The following is a 26,177-nucleotide window of genomic DNA, read 5'->3' as shown; positions in this document are numbered from 1 at the left end:
TTGTTGTCAACTTTTTGTTGTTGCCAATGACACCGCACTCACGTGCACAGACAGTGACGAGGGACGCAGGTGCAACGCATGCATTGCTTTCATATTAAAAAATGGAGAAAGGTACCGGGGAGATGGCAGGTGAGGCACCGCCACCTCCAGTTAAAAAGAGAAGGTGTACGTACAGGAAAGAGTGGGAAAATGAATATTTGTGGCTGAAAGGGGTTGAGGGGGATACCGAGAGGGCTTTTTGTGACCTTTGCAAAACATCTTTCTCAATCGGACATGGCGGGGAATATGATATGAAATGACACAGGCTCGCGGAGACTCACAAGAAACGTGTGCAACAGAAAGAAACGTCTAAATCTATGGATGCTTTCCTCCGACCCAAAAACGACTCTCTAGCTGACAAAGTGACTGCGGCAGAGGTGATGAGTATGTATCACACTGTCCAACATGCAATATCATATCGGGCAGGACTTTTTTTCTACTGTTTCTGTGGTGCTGAGCCACTACAATTCCTGTTAATCCACTGAAAACTAAATGGAGACTTGTCACTATTCCTGCTGTACTGATGCACTGCAAAGCCTCAGACTCAATATTATATTATGATTGATTTAAAGTGAATAAATTGTAATGGAAAATAAATAAAATTGAGTAGCTTAAGTAAATCATAAGTGGAAGTGTGTCTGTCAAGTCATAATTGAATGGTCAAAATATTATGAATGTTTATTTTAAAAAAAAACACATTTGGTGGCCTGTTCATGACCATACATCACCAATAACAGCAGAATAGGGTATTATTGATATACCATGTAAGATAGTATGTGCTAGAAATGGGTAAACCACTATCTGTGAGTCTTCCAGCGGCCGGCGCAGCACAGTGGGGGCGGCGTCCCACATTGTCCCTCAAAAACATACCCCTTGTCCCCCCTTGGGCTTATGAGCAGGTGGTCACCCTAGAGTTGGAATGTAGATCGACCGGTAAATTGAGAGCTTCGGCTTTTGGCTCAGCTCCTTCTTCACCACGGCGGACCGGTAAAGCAACCGCATCACTGCGGAGGCTGCCTGTCGATCCGCCTGTTGATCTCACACTCTATCCTTCCCTCACTTGTGAACAAGATCCTGAGATACTTAAACTCCTCCACTTGAGGCAGGACTTCTCCACCAACCTGAAGAGGGCAAGCCACCCTTTTCCGGTCGAGAACCATGGCCTCGGACTTGAAGGTGCTGATTCTCATCCCAACCTCTTCACACTCAACTGCAAACTGCCCCAGTGCATGCTGAAGGTCCTGGTTTGAAGAAGCCAACAGGACAACATCATCTGCAAAAAGCAGAGATGAAATCCTGTGGTTCCCAAACAGGATTCCTTCCGGCCCCTGGTTGTGCCTAGAAATTCTCTCCATAAAGATTATGAACAGAACTCGTGACAAAGGGCAGCCCTGCCAGAGTCCCACATGCACTGGGAACAGGTCTGACTTACTGCCGGCAATGCGAACCAGACTCCTGCTCCGTTCATACAGGGACCAGACAGCCCTTAGCAAAGAGCCCCGAACCCCATACTCCTGAAGCACCCCCCACAGAATACCATGAGGGACACGATCGAATGCCTTCTCCAGATCCACAAAGCACATGTGGACTGATTGGGCAAACTCCCATGAACCCTCGAGCATGCTATGAAGGGTATAGAGCTGGTCCAGTGTTCCGCGACCAGGACAAAAACCGCATTGTTCCTCCTGGATCCGAGGTTCGACTGTTGGCCAAATTCTCCTCTCCAGTACCCTGGAGTAAACCTTCCCTGGGAGGCTGAGAAGTGTGATTCCCCTATAATTGGAGCACACTCTCCGGTCTGCTTTCTTAAAAAGAGGGACCACCACCCCAGTCTGCCACTCCAGAGGCACTGTCCCTGACTGCCACACAATGTTGCAGAGGCGTGTCAGCCAAGACAGCCCCACAACATCCAAAGACTTGAGATACTCGGGGCGAAGCTCATCCACCCTCGGTGCCTTGCCACCGAGGAGCTTGCTAACCACCTCAGTGACTTCGGCTTGGGTAATGGACGAGTCCACCTCTGAGTCATCAGCCTCCGCTTCCTCAATGGAAGATGTGACGGTGAGGAGATCCTCGAAGTATTCCTTCCACCGCCCGACAATGTCCCCAGTTGAGGTCAACAGCTCCCCACCCGCACTGTAAACAGTGTTGGCAGAGTACTGCTTCCCCCTGCTGAGGCGCCGGACAGTTTGCCAGAATTTCTTCAAGGCTGACCAATAGTCCTCCTCCATGGCCTCCCCGAACTCCTCCCAGTGGTGATCAGTTGACAGCTCAGCCCCTCTCTTCACCTGAGTGTCCAAGACATAGGGCCGGAGATCTGATGAAACGACAACGAAGTCGATCATTGACCTCCGGCCTAAGGTGTCCTGGTGCCACGTGCACTTATGGACACCCCTATGCTTGAACATGGTGTTCGTTATGGACAAACCGTGACTAGCACAGAAGTCCAATAACAAAACACCACTCGGGTTCAGATCGGGGAGGCCGTTCCTCCCAATCATGCCCCTCCAGGTATCATTGTCGTCACCCAAGTGAGTGTTGAAGTCCCCCAGTAGAACAATAGAGTCCCCAGTCTGAGCACCTCTCAGTACCCCTCCCAGGGACTCCAAGAAGGCTGGATACTCTATACTGCTATTCGGCCCGTAGGCACAAACAACAGCAAGAGCCCTCTCCCCGATCCGAAGGCGCAGAGAGGTGACCCTCTCGTTCACTGGGGTAAACTCCAACACATGGCGGCTGAGCTGGGGAGCTATAAGCAAGCACACACCAGCCCGCCGCTGTTCACCATGGGCAGCTCCAGAGAAGTGGAGAGTTCAGCTCCTCTCGAGGAGCTAGGTTCCAGAGCCCAAGCTGTGTGTGGAGGTGAGCCTGACTATCTCTAGCCGGTACCTCTCAACCTCCTGCACAAGCTCAGGCTCTTTCCCCCCCAGTGAAGTGACATTCCATGTCCCAACAGCTAGCTGCTGTGTTTGGGGATCAGGTCGTCGAGGCCTCTGCCTTCGACTGCCGCCCAATCCACACTGCACCAATCCCATACGGCTACCTCTGTGAGTGGTGAAACCACAGGAGGTCGGGCCCACGTCACCGCTTCGGGCTGAGCCCGGCCGGGCCCCGTGAGCAAATCCGGCCACCAAGCGCTTGCATACGAGCCCAACCCCGGGCCTGGCTCCAGGGTGGGGCCCCGGCTGTGCCATACTGGGCGATGTCATGGTCCTTGATCGATTGTTATCCATAAGGGGTTTTGGTGAACTGCCTCTTAGTGTGGCCTGTCACCTAGGACCTGTCTGCCTTGGAAGACCCTAACAGGGGCATAATGCCCCCAACAACATAGCTCCTAGGATCATTCAAGCACACAAACCCCTCCACCACGATAAGGTGGCAGTTCTAGGAGGGGCAAAAAAAAAAGATACAAAAAAAAATACTGATGTTATAAATTTTAACACAACAAAGTACCATTGTCAATGTGTGAATTACAATAATTCTGTAGTTTTCTCACTAAACCAGGTAATAAATAGGTCATGTACAGTATACCGTGCTCTCCACAATTATTGGCACCCTTTCTAAAGATTAGTAAAAAGGGTGAGAAAAAAAATCCACCTTTTGGTGAAGTTGTTTCATCTCACATGGAGGAAAAATGAGAAAAATTCAACTTTTAATTGAAAGATTTATTCAGAGAAAAACAAATCCCTCATCAAGAAATAATTATTTTCAACAAAAACACATGTGCCACTATTATTGGCACCCCTGGAAATAATAGTGAACCCAATAACTATGAACACTAAAGCATGTTTCCCATTTAAAGTGAATATTTTTGAGTTGATTGGAGTGTGTAGGAACTTTCAAGCTGTAATCAATGACTTCCTGATTAACTGGGGAACAAATATGAGGTGACACAGAGGCCAAATTCCCTTAGTCATCCATCAACATGAGAATGATAAGAGAACACACAAATCAAATGAGGGAGAAGTATCCAGAAAAAAAGCCTTTTCTGTCAGTTAACCACAAACGTAAACACCTGAAGTTTGCAAAACGCTACAACAACTTTGACTGGAACTGTGCGATGGTCTGATGTAACAAAAATGGAGCTTTTTGGTAATAAACACTCAAGGTGAATTTTATGGAGAAAAAAGGATGGCTATTATGAACCCGATCCCATCTGTAAAATATGGTGGAGGTTCTGTGATGTTTTAGGGCTGTTTTTCCTCTAAAGGCCCTGGAAACCTTGTTAGGGTACATGGCATCATGGATTCCATGAAATACGAGGACATTTTAAATCAGAATCTGGCTGCTTCTGCCAGGAAACTAAAACTGGGTCATCATTGGATCTTCCAGCAGGACAGTGATCTGAAGCATATGTCCAAATCAACACAAAAATGGTTAACTGAGCATGGAATCAAGCTTCTGCCCTGGCCATCTCAGTCCCCTGACCTGAACCCCAGTGAAAACCTGTGGGCTGAGCTGAAGAGGAGAAGCACAAGAGAGGGCCGAGGACCCTGGATGATGTGGAGAGATTGTGTAAAGACAAATGATCTCAGATGCCCTGCTCTGTATCTCCAACCTTATAAAATGTTATAGGAGAGACTCAAGGCTGTTTTCTGACCAAAGGGAGGTTGTACAAAGTATTAAATGCAGGGGTGGCAATAATAGTAGCACATGTGTTTTTGTTGAAAATAATTATTTCTGAGGGATTCGCTGAATAAATTTATTTCAATTAAAGTTTGGATTTTTCTCAGTTTTCAGTGTGAGGTGAAGCTACTTCAACAAAAGGTGGATTTCTTTCTAATCCCTTTTACAAATCTTTACAAGGGGGTGCCAATAATTGTGGAGGGCACATTGCATCTATCTATCTATCTATCTATCTATCTATCTATCTATCTATCTATCTATCTATCTATCTAGATAGATAGATAGATAGATAGATAGATAGATAGATAGATAGATAGATAGATAGATAATGAGTATAAAGCAGCACAATTTTGGATTTAGACATACTGTATAAGGGTCTTATGACAAATGAACTAAAGGTGTTCTTAAGCAAGTGTATTTTAGGTTTTTACAGCAATTCATTTACTCTCTTGTCAATTTCACTATGGTATCTAACTACCCAAACATGTCCAAATTAGCCAGCATGGTTTTAGACAACTTTAGGTAGATTGACTTCACTGCATTTTATATGTCCAGCTCCATGCCAATAGATTATTTGGAAGGTACACTACCGTTCAAAAGTTTGGGGTCACCCAGACAATTTTGTGTTTTCCATGAAAAGTAACACTTTTATTTACCACCATAAGTTGTAAAATGAATAGAAAATATAGTCAAGACATTTTTCTGGCCATTTTGAGCATTTAATCGATCCCACAAATGTGATTCTCCAGAAACTCAATCTGCTCAAAGGAAGGTCACTTTTATAGCTTCTCTAAAGAGCTAAACTGTTTTCAGTTGTGCTAACATGATTGTACAAGGGTTTTCTAATCATCCATTAGCCTTCTGAGGCAATGAGCAAACGTACCATTAGAACACTGGAGTGATAGTTGCTGGAAATGGGCCTCTATACACCTATGGAGATATTGCACCAAAAACCAGACATTTGCAGCTAGAATAGTCATTTACCACATTAGCAATGTATAGAGTGTATTTCTGATTAGTTTAAAGTGATCTTCATTGAAAAGAACAGTGCTTTTCTTTCAAAAATAAGGAAATTTCAAAGTGACCCCAAACTTTTGAACGGTAGTGTATGCCAGGGAAAAAAGGCTTTTCTGTCAGTTACCCACAAATATAAGCACCTGAAGTTTGTGAAATGTTCCCACAACTTGCTTGAAAACTTTATCAAAACTTTATTAAAACTTCATTAAACTGGTGTCTCACATCTGGCACTGCTGAAACAATCCAACTGTGTCATCAGCATCACATTGAAAACTAATTTCACGTTTACAAATACAACCCTGATTCCAAAAAAGTTGGGACAAAGTACAAATTGTAAATAAAAACGGAATGCAATGATGTGGAAGTTTCAAAATTCCATATTTTATTCAGAATAGAACATAGATGACATATCAAATGCTTAAACTGAGAAAATGTATCATTTAAAGAGAAAAATTAGGTGATTTTAAATTTCATGACAACACCACATCTCAAAAAAGTTGGGACAAGGCCATGTTTACCACTGTGAGACATCCCCTTTTCTCTTTACAACAGTCTGTAAACATCTGGGGACTGAGGAGACAAGTTGCTCAAGTTCAGGGATAGGAATGTTAACCCATTCTTGTCTAATGTAGGATTCTAGTTGCTCAACTGTCTTAGGTCTTTTTTGTCGTATCTCCCATTTTATGATGCGCCAAATGCTTTCTATGGGTGAAAGATCTGGACTGCAGGCTGGCCAGTTCAGTACCCGGACCCTTCTTCTACGCAGCCATGATGCTGTAATTGATGCAGTATGTGGTTTGGCATTGTCATGTTGGAAAATGCAAGGTCTTCCCTGAAAGAGACGTCGTCTGGATGGGAGCATATGTTGCTCTAGAACCTGGATATACCTTTCAGCATTGATGGTGTCTTTCCAGATGTGTAAGCTGCCCATGCCACACGCACTAATGCAACCCCATACCATCAGAGATGCAGGCTTCTGAACTGAGCGCTGATAACAACTTGGGTCGTCCTTCTCCTCTTTAGTCCGAATGACACGGCGTCCCTGATTTCCATAAAGAACTTCAAATTTTGATTCGTCTGTCCACAGAACAGTTTTCCACTTTGCCACAGTCCATTTTAAATGAGCCTTGGCCCAGAGAAGACGTCTGCGCTTCTGGATCATGTTTAGATACGGCTTCTTCTTTGAACTGTAGAGATTTATCTGGCAACGGCGGATGGCACGGTGAATTGTGTTCACAGATAATGTTCTCTGGAAATATTCCTGAGCCCATTTTGTGATTTCCAATACAGAAGCATGCCTGTATGTGATGCAGTGCTGTCTAAGGGCCCGAAGATCACGGGCACCCAGTATGGTTTTCTGGCCTTGACCCTTACGCACAGAGATTCTTCCAGATTCTCTGAATCTTTTGATGATATTATGCACGGTAGATGATGATATGTTCAAACTCTTTGCAATTTTACACTGTCGAACTCCTTTCTGATATTGCTCCACTATATGTCGGCGCAGAATTAGGGGGATTGGTGATCCTCTTCCCATCTTTACTTCTGAGAGCCGCTGCCACTCCAAGATGCTCTTCTTATACCCAGTCATGTTAATGACCTATTGCCAATTGACCTAATGAGTTGCAATTTGGTCCTCCAGCTGTTCCTTTTTTGTACCTTTAACTTTTCCAGCCTCTTATTGCCCTGTCCCAACTTTTTTGAGATGTGTTGCTGTCATGAAATTTCAAATGAGCCAATATTTGGCATGAAATTTCAAAATGTCTTACTTTTGACATTTGATATGTTGTCTATGTTCTATTGTGAATACAATATCAGTTTTTGAGATGTATAAATTATTGCATTCCGTTTTTATTTACAATTTGTACTTTGTCCCAACTTTTTTGGAATCGGGGTTGTAAATAATTTTACTCTGAGGTAGCATCTATAGGGAAAAAAAGCAGTGACCCTAAAACAGAACCTTGTGAAACACCAACATTTACCTTAGCATGCATGGAAAAGTCACCATTTACATCTGGAAACTGATAACAATCAGTCAAATAAGACCTGAGCCCGGAGAGGGCCGTTCCCTTAATCCCAACAATGTTTTCTAGTCTATCAAGGAAAGTAATATGATCAATGGTGTCAAAAGCTGCACAAAGGTCAAGTAACAGAAGCAAGGAGACATAACTCTGATGAGAGGCCAGGCCATTTACTACTTTAACCAGTGCTATGGTAAGGCTTAAATCCTGATTGACAGATTTCAAGAATATTATTACTATGTACAGTAGGTATGAGCAAAACTACTGTGCTACAATCTTTTCTAGGATCAGTATGAAGCAGCTGTCATATAATAACAAAATAATAAGTTATGAGTCATTACACATTTTAATGATTCATGTGTCCTTGTCCTTTTTGCCATTAGTCTGGAAATAAGTGTTTCCATATTAGAGTACAAAAATAAATTTTATACTGTCTTACGACTTCCCTATAATAAGGATGACATAAATTAATTTTCTGGCAACAAGATTGTACTGTAAATGTACTTACAGTAAGGTACTGTAATAGCTTAAATAGTAATATCATACATATTAGTAGTATATAATAACACATAATCCTGTATATGGTGGTGTAGTGGCTAACACTGTTGCCTCACAGCGAGAAGGTTCTGGGTTCAAGCCCAGTGGCTGATGGGGGTCTTTCTGTGTGGAGTTTGCATGTTCTTCCTGTGTCTACGTGGGTTTCCTCCAGGTGCTCCAGTTTCCCCACAGTCCAAAGACATGCAGGTTAGGGTAATTGGTGGCTCTAAATTGACCGTAGGTGTGAATGGTTGTTTTTCTCTATGTGTCAGTCTTGCAATGATCTGGTGAATTGTCCAGGGTGTACCAATAATAATAATTTTAATAATACCATTTTGTCCAATAATAATTTTTCAATTAGCCAATAATTAGGTAAAGGTTAAACTCACAATTTTATTTACACAGTTCTCTCTGTATGTGTGTAATTTGAGAGATTATCAGTACATGCTTTTTTTTATTTAAATTTGTTCAGTAGGTGGTGCTATGCTTGCAGTAAATCGATTCATGCTGACTGGCAAAAGTTGTGAAATAAGCAGGAACTCCACCCCGTCTGTAGGAACTGTACCATAGGAACTCCACCCCATTGTTCATTTGTTTAGTCTCAGGTTTCAGGTAAGTTTCTATTCCTTTTTCCTCTCTGAATTTTTATATTTCGTTATGATTGCATTTAGTTTTGTAATGTATATATTCAAAATATTCAGAAATCATATATAAAAATCTAAATATATTACTTAATCTCCTTTAAATGTTAACTTAAATGCAAGGGATGGTTTACTATGGTGTTGTATATAATGCAGATTTTTTTCAGACAATCAAAATGTATTTTTACTTTTATTTTAGAAGTGTATTGCTAAATTATATATTTTTAAGTTCTGGCCCACAAATTAGATTATACAAGCAACAAGAGTTCAAGAGTGCTGAGATTTAAAATAACAGCACTGGGACATTTTACTGTGCAGGTGCAATAGGCTTATCGAATCAGTCTCATGTAAAAAGGGATCAGTCTCATAAATTCATTAATCATTCATTCAAGTGTCTAATAGTTTATAGCTAAACTATTAAAATCAATGGAATAACTTAGTGGTGATGCTTCTATAGATTTAGTGAGTATTGTAGCTCTAATGTAATACATTAACTCTCGATCTATAACATTCATATAACAACCAAATGGGCGAAGGCAATTAGAGGACTTGCTGGCAGAGGTTGGCACTCAGTGAATGCTGTAGCAATAGACAGGACACAGTTTACTCCAAAGGTACCATTTATTGAAATAGCTGCCACAAATTTGCAAACTAATACTGATCAGATATAGCAACAATAGCAGCCAAGGAATAATTCAATTTTAAAAAAAATGGTGATACAATGTATACAAATAAGAATCAGTAGTGTATAAAGCAATAGTCAGTAGTAAGTAGAATAATAACCAGCAGTAAACAGGATGAGAAATCAGCAGTGAATATGATGATAACCAAGGCACTAATGGTGATCAGAAGCAATGGGCTATATGCAAGTGTTAGTGTGGGGGCGAGTGAATGTTAAAATGTGAGAGGGAAATCATCTGTTTATGTGTGTCTGTGTGAGTGTGTGTGTGTGAGTGTAGGCGTATGCGTGCGTGTGCGCAGCTGTGCACTGAGATAAAGAGCAGCTAGGGAGAGAGAGCGTGCCCAGGCACACGACAAAGAGGAGGGGAGTGAGGGAACGAGGCTGTGTGCGCGCGCAGGCGAGATAGGTGTGGTATGTGAATGTAGTGTGCAAATCTTTGTGCTAGGCACCACCAAAGGGGGGGGGGGGGGGAGAGGCAACAAGGAGAGCGCACGAGGGAGAAAATAAAATTGATATTCTACGCTCCACCTCCGACCCTTGCCTATGACCTTTAAATATTTAAACTCAAAAATTGTTCTTAGGCTCAGCTTAATAGATCCTTGTATCAAAAAACCTCCTAAGTATAAGATAAATTCAGGGTAAATAATACAACAATTTCACTATGGCCTTAGAAAAATAATTGTCACGAACTAATGCAGTTGGGGCGGCATACACAGTAAAAAATGTCCGTAGAATTAACAGTGAATTTATGTAAAATCATGACATAAAAAAACTGTAAATACAAAAACAATGAAGCAGTGTGTAATTTACATCAATATACTGTAAAACTCCTAACCAAATACCACTGTTAATTTAACAGTAAGAATATGTTGAATTGATCATATTTTTTTGTAGAATTTACAAATTGTTGTAGTTTAAACACAGACAAACTGTAATACTAAAACCGAATTTGATAGTTAAAATTACATCATTGTCCTGTTAAAAAAAAAAAAAATGTCAGTAGAGGCTCTCCGGCACATTTTGTAAAACTCTAAATCAAATAAAATATCTGTCTAGTAGATCATTGCTTGTAACCATCATACATTGAATCCCGGTGAAATGTTCATGCAATCATTGTTTATCGTACAATGAATATCTGTAAAATTAACAGTTATGTATTGATTATTGTACATTGAATACCTGTAAAATTTACATTCAGTTATCATTAATTGTACATGGAATCCCAGTGAAATATACAAGTTATTCTGTAATGTTGTTTACATTTCACTGTATTTTTAACAGGATTATTCTGGCAACCACAGCTGCCAGTATTTTTCCATAAAAACAACGGATTTTTTTTTTACAGTGTGGTGGTGTAGTGGTTAGCACTGTCGCCTCACAGCAAGAAGGTCCAGGTTCGAGCCCCGTGGCCGGCGAGGGCCTTTCTGTGTGGAGTTTGCATGTTCTCCCCGTGTCCGCGTGGGTTTCCTCCGGGTGCTCCGGTTTCCCCCACAGTCCAAAGACATGCAGGTTAGGTTAACTGGTGACTCTAAATTGACCGTAGGTGTGAATGTGAGTGTGAATGGTTGTCTGTGTCTATGTGTCAGCCCTGTGATGACCTGGCAACTTGTCCAGGGTGTACCCTGCCTTTCGCCCGTAGTCAGCTGGGATAGGCTCCAGCTTGCCTGCGACCCTGTAGGACAGGATAAAGCGGCTACAGATAATGAGATGAGATGAGACTAATGCAGTTGTGTGTATGTGTCAGGCCCATAAAATATTGCAAAATAATTTCATGTCTTGTATTTTAAAAACTATATGATGTGCTTTTGATTGTGAACAGAATTGATTCACCAATGGAGTACAAGATGGACCACGAGAGGCGAGGCTTGGCGTTAATCTTCAACCAGGAAGTCTTTACGCGTAGATCTTTAAAGAAACGCTGTGGCACAAATAAAGACAGAGACAACCTCACGGAAAGGTGCACACTCACAAACATTAAAAGAAATATGATCATTTCATTGTTAGGAAAAAATGACTGAGTAATTACCTGTTTTCTTTGCACACATAAATATTTCAGGTGTCCTGTAAGTCTCTGGTAAATTGTTCTTTAATTTTGAAATCAGTCCATGAATTTTCTAATTCAGATTTGAAATTCAGGTTTGTAACTCCCCTAAATCCGATATATTTTTATGCCTCCGCCACCTTAAGGTGCAGGAGGCATTATGTTTTCGGGTTGTCCGTCCATGCGTGCGTCCGTCCCGAAACCTTGTGAACGTGATATCTCAAAGAATAATGAAAGGAATTTCACCAAACTTTCACCATTTGTGCGCTTTGGGACAAACATGAACTGATTAGATTTTGAGATCAAAAGGTCTAAGGTCAAGGTCACTGTGAGGTCAAATGTCTGTCCGAAAACCTTGTGAACACAATATCTCCAAGGCAGATAGAAGGAATTTCACCAAACTTTCACCATTTGTGCATTTGGGGACAAACATTAACTGATTAGATTTTGTGGTTAAAAGGTCACAGGTCAAGATTACTGCGAGGTCAAATGTCCATCCCCAAACATTGTGAACACCATATCTCAAAGACTAATGAAAGGAATTTCACCAAACTTTCATCATTTGTGCACTTTGGGACAAAGATGAAATGATTAGATTTTGAGATCAAAAGGTCTAAGTTCAAGGTCACTGTGAGGTCAAATGTCCATCCCCCAATCACAACTTAATAAGGCGTGTAGTCTACCAGTCGGAGGCATCCCCATTGACGCCATTAGTGTTGAGTTCTATCTAGTTGTATTAAGTGTTTATAATTGCATGTCCATGCTACTTTTCTCTGAAAATATTATAGCTTTAAAAATCAAATACGTAAAATTACCCTCTCTTTACCTCTTTGGCTACTTTCCATTCTTATTTCAGATTTCAAGCCTTAGGGTTTGAAGTAAATACCTACAATGACAAAACTAAGAAGGAGGTGCTAACAGAATTACGTAAAGGTACAATTCTCAAACTTCATGTTTTTGAAAACTTATTTGTTTTCTGTAAATTTTGTTATATCAACATTATTAACTTTTAACCACAGCTGCTGCAGCCAACCATGCAGATGCTGACTGCTTTGTCTGCATTTTCTTGACTCATGGGGAAGAAAGGAAAATTTCCGCCTGCGATGATGACATTCATATTAAGGATATAACAGATCTGTTCAGAGGAGATCAGTGCAAGAGCCTTGTTGGGAAGCCCAAGATCTTCATCTTCCAGGTAACTGTGATGTCACTGAACAACAACAGTTTATTACTCCTCGTTATGGCACTTCACCCACCTTTATTCAAGTAAACTGTAAAAAATAAAAAATAACATAGCAATTTACTGGGAACCTGGATTTCCAATAAAGTATTTACAGTAAACAACTGTAAAACAGTAAACAAGATATTACATTACCGTAAAGTAATGTAATATCTTGCACAGTATAAAATAACATATAATCTAGTTATAATAGCTCTTTTGGCTGATGCAGGACACACTGAGCTGATGGACCCAATCATAGCAGTTTGGAAGTTCTGGGATTAAACACATAACCTTCTGATCTGTAACACCACGACAGTGATTAAGGCTTTGGGTTACAGATTGGAAGGTTGTGTGTTTAAATCCTAGCAACCAGGTTGCCAGTAAATTACTGTAAAATCTGGAGTACATATACAGTGCCCTCCACAATTATTGGCACCCTCATCAAGTGTTGAAGATAATTATTTCTTGATGAGGGAATTTTTTTTCCTCTCTGAATAAATCCATTTCAATTAAAAGTTGGATTTTTCTCATTTTTTCAGTGTGAGATGAAGCTACTTCACCAAAAGGTGGATTGTTTCTAACCCCAACCCCCCTTTTTTTTACCAACCTTTACAAAGGGTGCCAATAATCGTTAGAACAAGCCAAGTTTAACAATGAAAAAATAAATGAGAAAACAAAATTAAGCAAAGTGATACATTAAATACATATGTATACCTTGAATAAATATGCGAGTATATGAATTTACACAAATTTATATATAAAGGGCACATTAGCAAAGAAGAAATATAGCTTTATTGAAATTATCCAAAGTTTGAGGAATTATTTTATAAACAGTTAATTTGTACACTGCCTTTTGATTCAATGTAATGCATCACTATTTATTATAATGTATCTGTGAAGAAACTCAGTTGTCCAGGTACATAGTAATCTGTGGTTGGTTGAAGAGAGCAACTGGACTTGCTTGACGATTCTTGAAAACGTTTCGCCTCTCATCCTAAAGGCATCCTCAGTTCTGTCTGACTACTAGGGAGTATCCAGTATTTATCCTCTCATGGATCATCATAGAATCCGAAACAGAATGCCGATGGCTGCATTGTAGGTGGCTGATAAAGATGTCATAGACACCCACCTCTGTTCAATGATGGACGCCCCAGGTTAACAAAAATGAACGATCCTCTCTGGCTAAGATGTCTGCCAGTTTTCTGGAAGTCCTCTCATACTCCCGCACCAGTCGAAGGGATCTCATCCCAAAGTGCATAGAAACGTATCTGTGAAGAAACTCAGTTGTCCAGGTACATAGTAATCTGTGGTTGGTTGAAGAGAGCAACTGGACTTGCTTGACGATTCTTGAAAACGTTTCGCCTCTCATCCTAAAGGCTTCCTCAGTTCTGTCTGACTACTAGGCAAGTCCAGTTGCTCTCTTCAACCAACCACAGATTACTATGTTCCTGGGTGACTGAGTTTCTTCACAGATATGTTTCTATGCACTTTGGGATGAGATCCCTTCGACTGGTGCGGGAGTATGAGAGGACTTCCAGAAAACTGGCAGACATCTTAGCCAGAGAGGATCGTTCATTTTTGTCAACCTGGAACGACCATCACTGAACAGAGGTGGGTGTCTATGACATCTTTATCAGCCGCCTACAATGCAGCCATCAGCATTCTGATTCGGATTCTATGATGATCCATGAGAGGATAAATACTGGATACTCCCTAGTAATCAGACAGAACTGAGGATGCCTTTAGGATGAGAGGCGAAACGTTTTCAAGAATCGTCAAGAAAGTCCAGTTGCTCTCTTCAACCAACCACAGAATATTTATTATAATGCCATACCACACAAGTTTTTTAGTTTTGGTCATGCTCCTGCCTGAACCGATAATCGCATCATCAGTTTTTCTTTGGCTAATCAGACACAAGGTATGCCACCACTCTTGCCGGAGCAGTTGGGGGTTAGGTGCCTTGCTCAAGGGCACTTCAGCCAGTCTTGCTGGTCCAGGGAATCGAACCAGCAACCTTTTGGTTCCAAAGATGTTTTAGATAGACCTAATCATGGCTTCCCCTAACCATTGTACTACCCAACCATTATGACTAATAACAACCTATGCATAGTTAGAAAGCAATAAAAGAAAGCATTAAAAGCTATATTAAAAAATAAATAAGATATTATGCTCCTTATAGGTAGGTTGAAAAACATTATTAACTTGATTTTTGTCATTTATTGTGGAAGCAATTCTGGATTAATTCTGAAATGGTGATGACACATATAGCATGTAACACACTTATGATTAATGAATATAAATACCAAAATTATGAACATATTATACACTATGAATAAAACCCAACTGATGTGACTATTATCAGATAGTAAGTAAGAATGATGGTTGAACTCAGTGAAATGACAACCTCTTACAGGAAATTCTCTTTTATTTACTCTGGATTTTGAAATAACTTGACCTTTGGTCTTTTCACCAGCAAATCATATGACTGTAAATTCTTCATATCATTGTGACTCAGAGTCTTTAGCTTTGGCTATAAACAAAGTCCTAAGGAATTTTTGCCCTTTCAAAATATAAGTGAAATTGAAAGTAAATGCCAGCTTTCCAAATCAACCCTATGAGAGATAAATCCTGAACTTTTTGAAAAACATTCTTTTATTTGTCTACAATCATAATGTCAGGGTCTAGGTACATAGGAGACGGATGTACAGTAAGTGCCGAATAGGTTTTATTAAGAATAATGAAAAGAGGGGAGATGGATTGGCCACACCTTGAGGAAACATCCAGACAGTGTTACAAGGCAAGCTTTCAAATGGAATCCCCAGGGCAAGCGGAAAAGACGACGCCCCAAAAACACCTGGAGGCGTGGTGTTGAGGCTGTAATGAAGAGCTGGGGCTACACCTGAAACACACTTAAGAGGCTAGCCCAAGACAGGATGAGATAGAGGAGGGAGATCGTCGATGGCCTATGCTCCAGGAGGAGCTAAGGGCCATAAGTAAGTAAAGTGAAAAGAGGCAGACAATCCAAATCGGCAAGCAGAAATCAAACACGATAAATAAGCAAAAGGTCAGGCGAGGCACAAATAGGCTTTCACAGGAACAGGCAGAATCAAATATAAGGAAACAAGAAAACAGATCAGGTAACTGCGAATGCAAACAAGGAACTAAGGCTTGATAAAGTGTCCACAGAATAACTCAATACTTCGCACTGAGCATGCATTTAAACAGTCTTTATATAGGTGCACTAATTGCGCATTAATCACGTGCAGGTATGCATCACTAACAGCGTGTAATGTAGTGTAATGTAACTAAGGGAAATATATATATATATATATATATATATATATATATATATATATATATATATATATATATATATAAGGAAAATAAATGTCAAATATTTGCAAGGGCACAAAATCAACCTTAATAGAAAAATAATATTATAACATATGAACCATCAAATTGTGTAGTGTTGTGTATTTCACGTCAATAAATTACTGCATTGTCTTGTGACAGTGACACCAATAATGAGATACACATCAGTTATGAATACATATTCATTCCTTTCCTTGACACCGCATGCCAGAAACAACACCACAATATTTATTATGGTGTGACTCTGCTGGGTGCCTGGTGGACAGCAGTGAAGCAGCACTTTCACTTTACATCATTACTATATACAGTAGTTACGATCCAATATTATCGGACATAAAAACTAATCGATATCAATCCACTGTAGATTTAGATTATCTCAAACTAAGGAAAGAATTGCTATTGAACTATACAATAATGTCATGACTCATCAGGCTCAAACGGTGAAAAAGTGGTTTAGGGAGCATGAGGAATCATTTTCACACATGAATTGGCCACCATCGAGTCCTGATCTTAACCCATTTGAAAGTCTTTGGAATGTGCTGGAGAAGACTTTACAGAGTGGTTTGACTCTCCCAACATCAATGCAAGATCTCAGTGGAAAACTAATGCAAGTCTGGACAGAAATAAATGTTTTGATGTTGTATAAGGTTGCTGAAACAATGCCACGGCAAACGCTCACTGTAATCGACGCTAAACGTGTCCAATGAATTCTTAGTGTGTGACTTTTTTGATGACACAGATTGACAGTACATGCCATACTTTTGCTATGTATATGATACTTGTGTATGTCTAAACCTACAGGCATGCGCTGGTGAGAAATATGAAGATGCTGTGACCGGCATGATGGCAGGGGACAGTGATGATGAGGAAGAGGTAGAGGAAGCAGCTAACATCTACACTGTCCCAGCAGGGGCAGATTTCCTCATGTGTTACTCTGTAGCAGAGGGTGAGTATGAAATAAACAAATGAAAATTGTGAATCCCACACATTTTATCTCGCCAGGAGTGTATTTAGTACATCTACCTTATCATACTGGATGTTCATTATCCAAAATGCTGGTGCTCCATTTACATTTAAAATAATTTTGAAGCAAATTCGTTACATTTCAATCAAGTTATTATCACACACTCAGTATATAGAAGGCAGCCATTCATCAGTTAATTACTGGCTCTTATTTACCTTGGGCCCAGTCAGGATGTAAGTAAATATGAATAAATTATTCAGAATGTCACAAAATGTTTTCTGTCACAAACTTTGTTGTTTCTAATTTAATTACCAGACTGTATCCAGTATACTTTGAAAAATACTCCTGACATTCTTACTTATAAACTGCTATAAATGAAATACATTCATATAATTTTAGATATATCAAACTATTTCTGGCAGCACGGTGGTGTAGTGGTTAGCGCTGTCGCCTCACAGCAAGAAGGTCCTGGGTTCGAGCCCCGGGGCCGGCGAGGGCCTTTCTGTGTGGAGTTTGCATGTTCTCCCCGTGTCGGCGTGAGTTTCCTCCGGGTGCTCCGGTTTCCCCCACAGTCCAAAGACATGCAGGTTAGGTTAACTGGTGACTCTAAATTGACCGTAGGTGTGAATGTGAATGGTTGTCTGTGTCTATGGCCCAATCCCAATTCTAATTTCTACCCCTACCCCTCCGCCTTCCCCTCCACCTTCCCCTTGGCCCTTCCCCTTGAAACTGAGCTACAAGGGATAGGGCTTGAAATTCAACCCTTACGTATTGGGATAGCCCTTCAACGATCGCATACGTCATCGCGTACCTCCGTCAGCGTTTACGTTAGCAAAACGCGACGCGTCATTGGCTGCGACCAGCCGCTACAGTCAGAGGCAGAGGCAGAAATCTCTGCTGGCAGGGTGTGATTTGTTAACTAACACCACTGAATGGGAGATCTTTGGCGCTTCGTGCACCACATCCGACAGAATGAGGTGTCAGAACACTCATGTAAACAATAAAAGCGAGAATAACAGAACAAAACGTACGCAGTAAAGCAACCGAAAACAATACTCACTCCCAAAGCTTTTTAGCAGCAGCTTGGATTTCAGAAATCGCTGCTCATTCTCAGCTCGAAAGCGAATCAAGCGGCGTGTTTCCTCTGGATAACAACTTAAAACACGTAAATAATGGAGAAAATACATTTATGACAATCTTTCGCCGCGGGAACCGCCATCTTTCTGAAATCCGCATGAAATCTCGCTGAAATCCGCATGGCATTGTGGGAAATCACTCAAACTCCTTCGTTCGGAGTCTGCTCCAGGAAAATCTCCGTTTGGAGGGGTACAGAAGCCCTACGCCTTCCCCTACCCCTCTGCGTTAACTGGGATTGGGATACCCCTACCCCTTCACGTGAACGCGCAAAATGGAGGGGAAGGGCTAAGGGGTTGGTCCAAGGGGTGAAATGGGATTCGGCCTATGTGTCAGCCCTGTGATGACCTGGCGACTTGTCCAGGGTGTACCCCGCCTTTCACCCGTAGTCAGCTGGGATAGGCTCCAGCTTGCCTGCGACCCTGTAGAAGGATAAAGCGGCTACAGATAATGAATGAAACTATTTCTTAGTTATCAGCCTTTAGTGTATGTTAGTTAATATTATTCAACTGTTTAAACATATATCATGATTTCATTTTTCTACCTATCTGAAATTATCATAATTCTCAATTTACATGTTATTTGTTTGTTTTTATTTTTATTTTATTTTGTTAGGGTGCACTTAATTTGGGGCCAAGCTCTGTTGTGCTAACCCTTTCCATGTTAGTTTTATATATATGCTATGGATAAAGTTATGTTAAAAAAAGATCAGACAGCGTGTTTTTATTATGTACCTGGAGGTGTACTATTTAAATAATATTGGCTGGCGTTGAGTGGTATATCAGATATATTCCATTCAGCTAGCATGATATTGAACGAGTCAAAGATGAGTAGCTGAATGGAATATATCTGATATCCATGAAAAAGCCAGTCAATCTTATTATTATTATTATTATTATTATTATTATTATTATTATTATTATTATTATTATACATACATACATACATACATACATACATACATACAGATTCCTTTTCGGTGTTCAACGTGTCTTTCTCTTTCAAAATTCTCTCAAAATCTTCTGTATTTAATGAAGCAAGCCTGGCGGCCATGTTTGTTTACAAATTGTCCCAATTGCTTGCTAGCATGGAAGTTTTATGTCTCCGATGTGTGACGTCATGTTGTCTTGATAACCATGCAATATCGTAAACCATATTCAACGCTCATTCTCCATTGGGTGGAGTGACATAATACACGTAGGATAAGCAATATGCTAACAATATTGCATGCTATCAAATCAAATGAATGAAACCCACTAGAAGGGAATAGAATACATGTTTTATTCCATGTAAAAAGTGTCCTGTATGTATAATAATTTATTTTATAAGAAAACATGTCAGAAAGTTTCACTGGACATTAGGTCAAGACTACAGATGTGGAGCTGGACTGAGATCCCATGAGGCAACAAAAAAACTTGTACTAGCAAGAACTTTACGTTCATGTACAGGTGAGCAAGTAGTCAAATATGAAGCTCATGGGACAGAAAAAAAAATTTGTAAATACAAAAAAAGTTTAATGCACAAATTCTTAGTAACTGCCTAGTCAGGGCCATGGCCATTTACTGTAAGTTAGGCGACTAGTTAAACATTTTATTACACATAGTTCACAAATATGAAAACCCTTTCCAGTTTAGACCAGGCTCACTTCTGGCTGTATTCAGATACAGATATGAATTTGTGGAGCACTAAAAATATATACATAGTGGCTAGGGTGCATCAGTTGCCCCCTAAAAATGAAAAGTTCCTCCGATCATATTGCATTTTTGTTTTTATGTTCCTTTTGGTAAGAAAACACACTGGGTGAAATATTTTGACAAAATTCAAAAGTTTAATGGTGGCACCAGGAGCTCAAAGTTATGGAAAAAGCTGCTATTTTATGACTTTTATGACAAAATTTCGATCACTTTTCATGAAACATCATGGCACCTTATAGAGTATACCAAATATCTTAGATACACATTTTTAGTACATATTCTAAATATATTATCAAGCACAGTTTGAGTTTTAGCTGTTCATTGAATCATTGTTCAACTACTTTTAAACAATACAAATGTATTATGAATCACATTAATGCTTCTCAATCCCTTGCAAAGGTTCTTAACATGATCTCTGGGTCACAAGAAATCAATAAATGGAGTTTAGTTTAGTTTAGTTTAGTTTAGTTTAGTTTAGTTTAGTTTAGTTTAGTTTAGTTTATTTGGCCATAAACATACAATAAAAACGGTACAGGTATGGCAGGGATGATACAAAAAAGCATAAAAACTTCTTTCCATTGTGGTCCCTTATCACAGACAAAAAATAGCTACACACAATAAAAAATAACAAAATAAAAATAATTTGACAATACTGTATAACTGTATATGGGGAAGCATAGCAAAAATGTGAAAACTAATACCATAACAAATAATACTAAACAATATTAATAATGTTAATAATAATAGAAAAACAAGAAAAGCAAGAGAGAGAGAGAAAAAAACCCCACATAATAATAATAATAATAATAATAATAATAATAATAATAATAATAATAATAATAATAAATAAAGAATGAAATTAAAGAATATAGAAACTAAAAATACACATAATCTGCTGCTTCCTCATCAAATAGAATGTTGAAAAAGTGCTGTTTTACCTTCTTCTTGAACAGGGGAAAATTTTCTACTGATTTTATTTCTGAAGGTAGTTCATTCCAAATTTTGGTTGCAGTGTACAGAAAAGAAGTTTTTCCAAAAGGACCACACTGGGGGAGCTGAAGAGAAGAGTGACTGGATCTTGTACTGTAGTTATGGGTAACATTTTGAATTGCAGAAGACAAATATTGAGGCGCTGAAGAATTTTGAATTTTGAACATCATATGGGCTTTGAGTTGTTTGGATCTAAAATCAACTGGCAACATACCGACCCATCTAAATTCATCAGCTCCTATGTGTGTTCTGAACGGTGCATTCAAAATAAATCTAATGATTTTATTCTGTGCACACTGGAGCCGTGACTTGCTCCTTTTAGTTGTGCCAGAATACCTAGCTGTGCTGGCGTAGTCGAGGCGAGTCCAACATTGTGATTCAAACCTTACGCGAAAACATAAAATAAGTGTTTTTTGGCAAAAAATTAACCTCATGGTGCCACCATTAGACTTTTGAATATGGTCAAAAAATTGTACAGGATGTCTTTATTGGTGAAAAGGAACACCCAAACAAAAATGCATCAGATTTTATGAAAGTGAGGGCAACTGATGCACCCTAACAGTGGCACTGCATTATACAGTACCTTAGTGTCCAGCTTTTACCTGATGCTTTGCCTGTGTAATGTTTTGATTATTGTTCTTCCTTTTGGATTTGTCTGACTTTGGATTCTTTTCAACAAGACTCTACATGCCAACTTTTTCAGACATGGTTCAGTGTAGTGCACAACTTCTGCTATTTCTCTTATTTAAAACATTCATGTTACCTCAGTGAATCATTTTCATATCAATAAAAATAAAGTAGCAATCAAATTTTCATTTATAATACTTACAAACCATTACTGTATAATAATTAAGTAAATAGAAAAGGAATAAATAGTTCATAGAAAATGTCTGAGTTTCATGAATGTGCGGTTTGTAAAAATATATTTTAATTTGGAAGATAGGTATAAAACTCTATCCATAAAATGATTAAAGCCTCTTCAGAGACTTGTATTATATACATACAGTAGATATAAAAAGTCTACACACCTCGTTAAAATGATCGGTTTTTCTGATGTAAAAAAAATGAGACCACGATAAATAATTTCAAAACTTTTCCCACCTTTAATGTGACCTATAACCTGTACAATTCAATTGAAAAACAAATAAATCTGTTGGGGGGAAAAACATTAAAAAAAAAACATACAATAAGCTGGTTGCATAAGTGTGCACACCCTTAAACTAATACTTTGTTGAAGCGCCTTTTGATTGAATTACAGCATTCAGTCTTTTTGGGTCGGAGTCTATCAGCCTGCCACATCTAGACTTGGCAATATTTGCCCACTCTTCCTTGCAAAAGCGCTCCAAATCTGTCAGATTGCGAGGGCGTCTCTTGTGCACAGCCCTCTTCAGGTCACCCCACAGATTTTCAACTGGATTTAGGTCTGGGCTCTGGCTGGGCCATTCCAAAACTTTCATTTTCTTCTGGTGAAGCCATTCTTTTGTTGATTTCGATGTATGCTTGGGGCCATTGTCATGCTGAAAGATGAAATTCCTCTTCATCTTCAGCTTTCTAGCAGACACCTAAAGGTTTTGGGCCAAAATTGACTGGTATTTAGAACTGTTCATAATTCCTTCCACCTTGACTAAAGCCCCTGTTCCAGCTGAAGAAAAACAACCCCAAAACATGATGCTGCCACCACCATGCTTCACCGTGGGTATGGTGTTCTTTTGGTGATGCGCAGTGTTGTTTTTGCGCCAAACATACCTTTTGGAATTGTGGCCAAAAAGTTCAACCTTGGTTTCATCAGACTATAACACATTCTCCTACATGCTTTTGGGAGAGTTGATGTTTTTTTTTTTTTTGCAAAATTTAGCCGGGCCTGGATGTTTTTCTTTGATCCTACCTCATAGTCCAGACATATGGAGAATACGGGAGATTGTTGTCACATGTAGTACACAACCAGCACTGGCCAGAAATTCCTGCAGCTCCTTCAGTGTTGCTGTAGGCCTCTCGGCAGCCTCCCTGACCAGTTTTCGTCTTGTCTTTTCATTAATTTTGGAGGGACGTCCAGTTCTCGGTAATGTCACTGTAGTTCCATATTTTCTCCACTTCTTGATGACTGTCTTCACTGTGCTCCATGGTATATCTAATGCTGTGGAAATGTTTTTGTACCCTTCTCCTGACTGATACCTTTCAACAATGAGATCCCTTTGGTGCTTTGTAAGCTCTCTGTGAACCCTGGCTTTTGCTGGAGGACGCAACTGAGTAAATGTCAGGGAAATCCTACTGGACAGCTGAACTTTATTTGGGGTTAATCAGACTCATTTTAATTGATGGCAGGTGTGAACCCAAAAAGATTGAATGCTGTAATTAAATTAAAAGGGTGCTTCAACAAAGTATTAGTTTAAGGGTGTGCACACTTATGCAACCAGTTTATTGTACGTTTTTTTCTTTTTTATGTTTCCCCCCTAACAGATTTGTTTGTTTTTCAATTGAATTGTACAGGTTATAGGTCACATTAAAGGTTGGAAAAGTTTTGAAATTATTTATCATGGTCTCATTTTTTTTTTACATCAGAAAACCTATCATTTTAATGGGGTGTGTACACTTTTTATATCCACTGTATTATATAAAACTTTTCTATGAAAAAGTTTTTTCCATGAAACTTAAATGCATATGAATATGTGATGAAGTCTTGGTGTAGGAACTCTTCACATACAGAACTAAAGTTTTTTTCAGTACAGCAGTTACAACATTTCTATTTTCTGTCGAGGTCAGCTTGTTTATCACTTCTAGATCATATAGAATTATTGGCTGTTCATTTTTTAACACTGATTTTAATTTATTTTCTGAATAGGATTCCGTTCATTCCGTCATGTAGAGTCTGGAACGTTCTACATTCGGGATTTATGTGAAACACTGCAAGAGCATGGCTCAACTATGGAGTTCACCGAGCTCCTGACACTGGTCAACCTGAAGGTCTCCAGACATGAAGTCACCTATAAAGGTGAAATAAAAAAACAGATGCCCTGCTTCACCTCTTTGCTGACTAAAAGACTCTACTTTACATGCAAGAAATAGTAAAGCACCTACTCCCAGCGCATTACTCAATAAACATTTTTGACTTTTTTTTTTAATCGACATTAACTATGAGATGACACTTAACATAACTCCAGGTGTGAGCTACGAAACCAACCACTAAGCTACCACTAACAACCATGGAAACAACCATTGAGTTGACCCAATCTGTTGGCTGTGACACACGTGCTAAATGTCCACCTGCTTCCATCTCTTGGAGTTTCACCTTTATTTTTGGAAGTAAGGCTGTCTTCTAGGACCATGAACTACAGGTTTCACTGATGGGTCTATCTTGATCGAATAGGTTCCTGGAAGGGTACCCACTGCATTCTTCACCTCAGGATATTGGTGAAAAAGTTATTGTAAGTTTGGATCCAATGCATGCACATGTTACAAGACGTAGAACTGCACATGCTTTGCCAGATAATGTTGGTTCATATGGGCCATCCACTATGTAGAACTTTTCTTCATGTGACTTATCCTTGTACTGTGTAGGGAAGAACATATAACCTTTCGGGATCAGTCTGTGCTTTGTGTATGAGAAAAGGTGTGTTTTGGTTTTATGCAAAGGCACATCAGGTGATGCTTTCTTCAGTTGTTCTATGTTTAGAACATTTGCTTTCGCACCCATGTCTAACACACAGCAGAGTGACGCATTACCAGTTTGCATAGTCTCACACCAGTCATCACTGTGCTTTTCTAGATTTGGCTCCACACTGTAAAAAATAGAATTACGCTTTGTTCAAGTAATTCCATATTCACAATTGAATGGACAAGAAAATATGAATAATTATTAACGAGCAGAAAAATCCACATCAAACTGATAGGGTGCACCTCAATGATGTGTAAATATACAATAGTGAATAATCTGAATTGAAAATACATAATTACCACAGGTGTTTATTCAGCGCATGCTCTTAATGACCAAGACACGGGGTTTCCTCTCCCAAATGCAAGGGCTGGGCAATGTGGTTCTCTCTCCGGTTGAAGTTCATGTTGACATGTTGAACCTTATGGCATTTAGGTTGTGCAGGCCCATGTTCTGAACCAGCCAGTGTGTATTTAGGCTGTGCAGGGTCATGTTCTAAGTCAATCTGCATCTTAACAGTTAGAAGGGCCATGTCCCCCCCATGCACCCTCGTACCTGACTGATCTCCTCCATCGACACTCCCCCACCCGCCGACTACGCTCTGCAGATGCCAACCTCCTCACTCCTATCACCACGTCCAAGTACCGGACCCTCGGAGACAGAGCCTTCGCCATCACTGCCCCTACCCTCTGGAACTCCCTCCCCCTGGCCATCCGTAACTCTGATACACTACTTTCCTTCAAGCGCCATCTCAAAACCCACCTGTTCAAGACTGCTTATGACACTTGATACGTCACCTTCCTGCAGATCACCTTCTTTATCTATTGTCTGTGTCTGTGTGTGTGTGTATGGGTGTATGTTTGAATCTCCTGTAAAGCGTCTTTGAGTACCATGAAAAGCGCTATACAAAACAGATGTATTATTATTATTATTATTATTATTATTATGAATGTTTTGACATGGATGTAGCTTGTGTTTCAGAGCAGCTAGATTAGAATGACAAGTCGCCCCAATTACAAGTGCACCTATTATTGCACTGTAGCTTGGCCTGTGAAACCAAGTTCAAGTATTGAAGGGCCATGTTTTGATTAAAGAAATGAAACCTCATGTAGCCTATTCATGCTTAAAAAGACGGAAAATAGATTGAACTCAGGGGGCATGATGCGCTGTAATTATACAAATACTTGATTTTGTTCAAAAGTGCTTATTGAAATAAAGTTTTTAAAAAAGTGTGAAGTTTATTGTACATTATTGAAGTTTTGTAACTGTGTAGAACAATGAAAAAAGGCATGTATAGTTTAATGATAAATTGTGATAACTTCAATTGCCTTTTTGCACTACTGTGAATGCCACTGTTCAGCAAAAAGAGAAATCTATGTTGGCAGAATGAGGAATTGAAAATTGACTTAATTAAGAATTCTTAATAAAGATAAGTGTTATCATAGTTTGGATTATCATGGGCACATCGTTGGCAAAACATAAAATTCTTAATGCAGACGGTTGCCTTGAAATTTCAAGTATTCTCAACTATTCTTTTTTTACAGTGTA

The 26,177-nt window shown here is 39.6% G+C and overlaps 1 protein-coding gene across 1 annotated transcript; it reads left to right on the top strand.

Annotated features, from left to right (window-relative positions):
* The first annotated feature begins 11,385 nt into the window (after nucleotides 1-11,385).
* Nucleotides 11,386-25,847, top strand: LOC132889712 (caspase-6-like). The gene is made up of 5 exons (XM_060926483.1): nucleotides 11,386-11,520; nucleotides 12,461-12,537; nucleotides 12,624-12,799; nucleotides 17,000-17,144; nucleotides 23,820-25,847. Exons 1-5 carry the CDS (start codon nucleotides 11,396-11,398, stop codon nucleotides 24,041-24,043), a joined length of 747 nt encoding a protein of 248 aa, XP_060782466.1. The 5' UTR covers nucleotides 11,386-11,395; the 3' UTR covers nucleotides 24,044-25,847.
* The last annotated feature ends 330 nt before the right edge of the window (nucleotides 25,848-26,177 follow it).

This window comes from Neoarius graeffei, chromosome 7 (assembly GCF_027579695.1).
Source record: "Neoarius graeffei isolate fNeoGra1 chromosome 7, fNeoGra1.pri, whole genome shotgun sequence".
NCBI classification, from domain to species: domain Eukaryota; kingdom Metazoa; phylum Chordata; class Actinopteri; order Siluriformes; family Ariidae; genus Neoarius; species Neoarius graeffei.
Note: the sequence above shows the minus strand (reverse complement) of the source record. Positions and strands in the feature narration are given on the sequence as shown.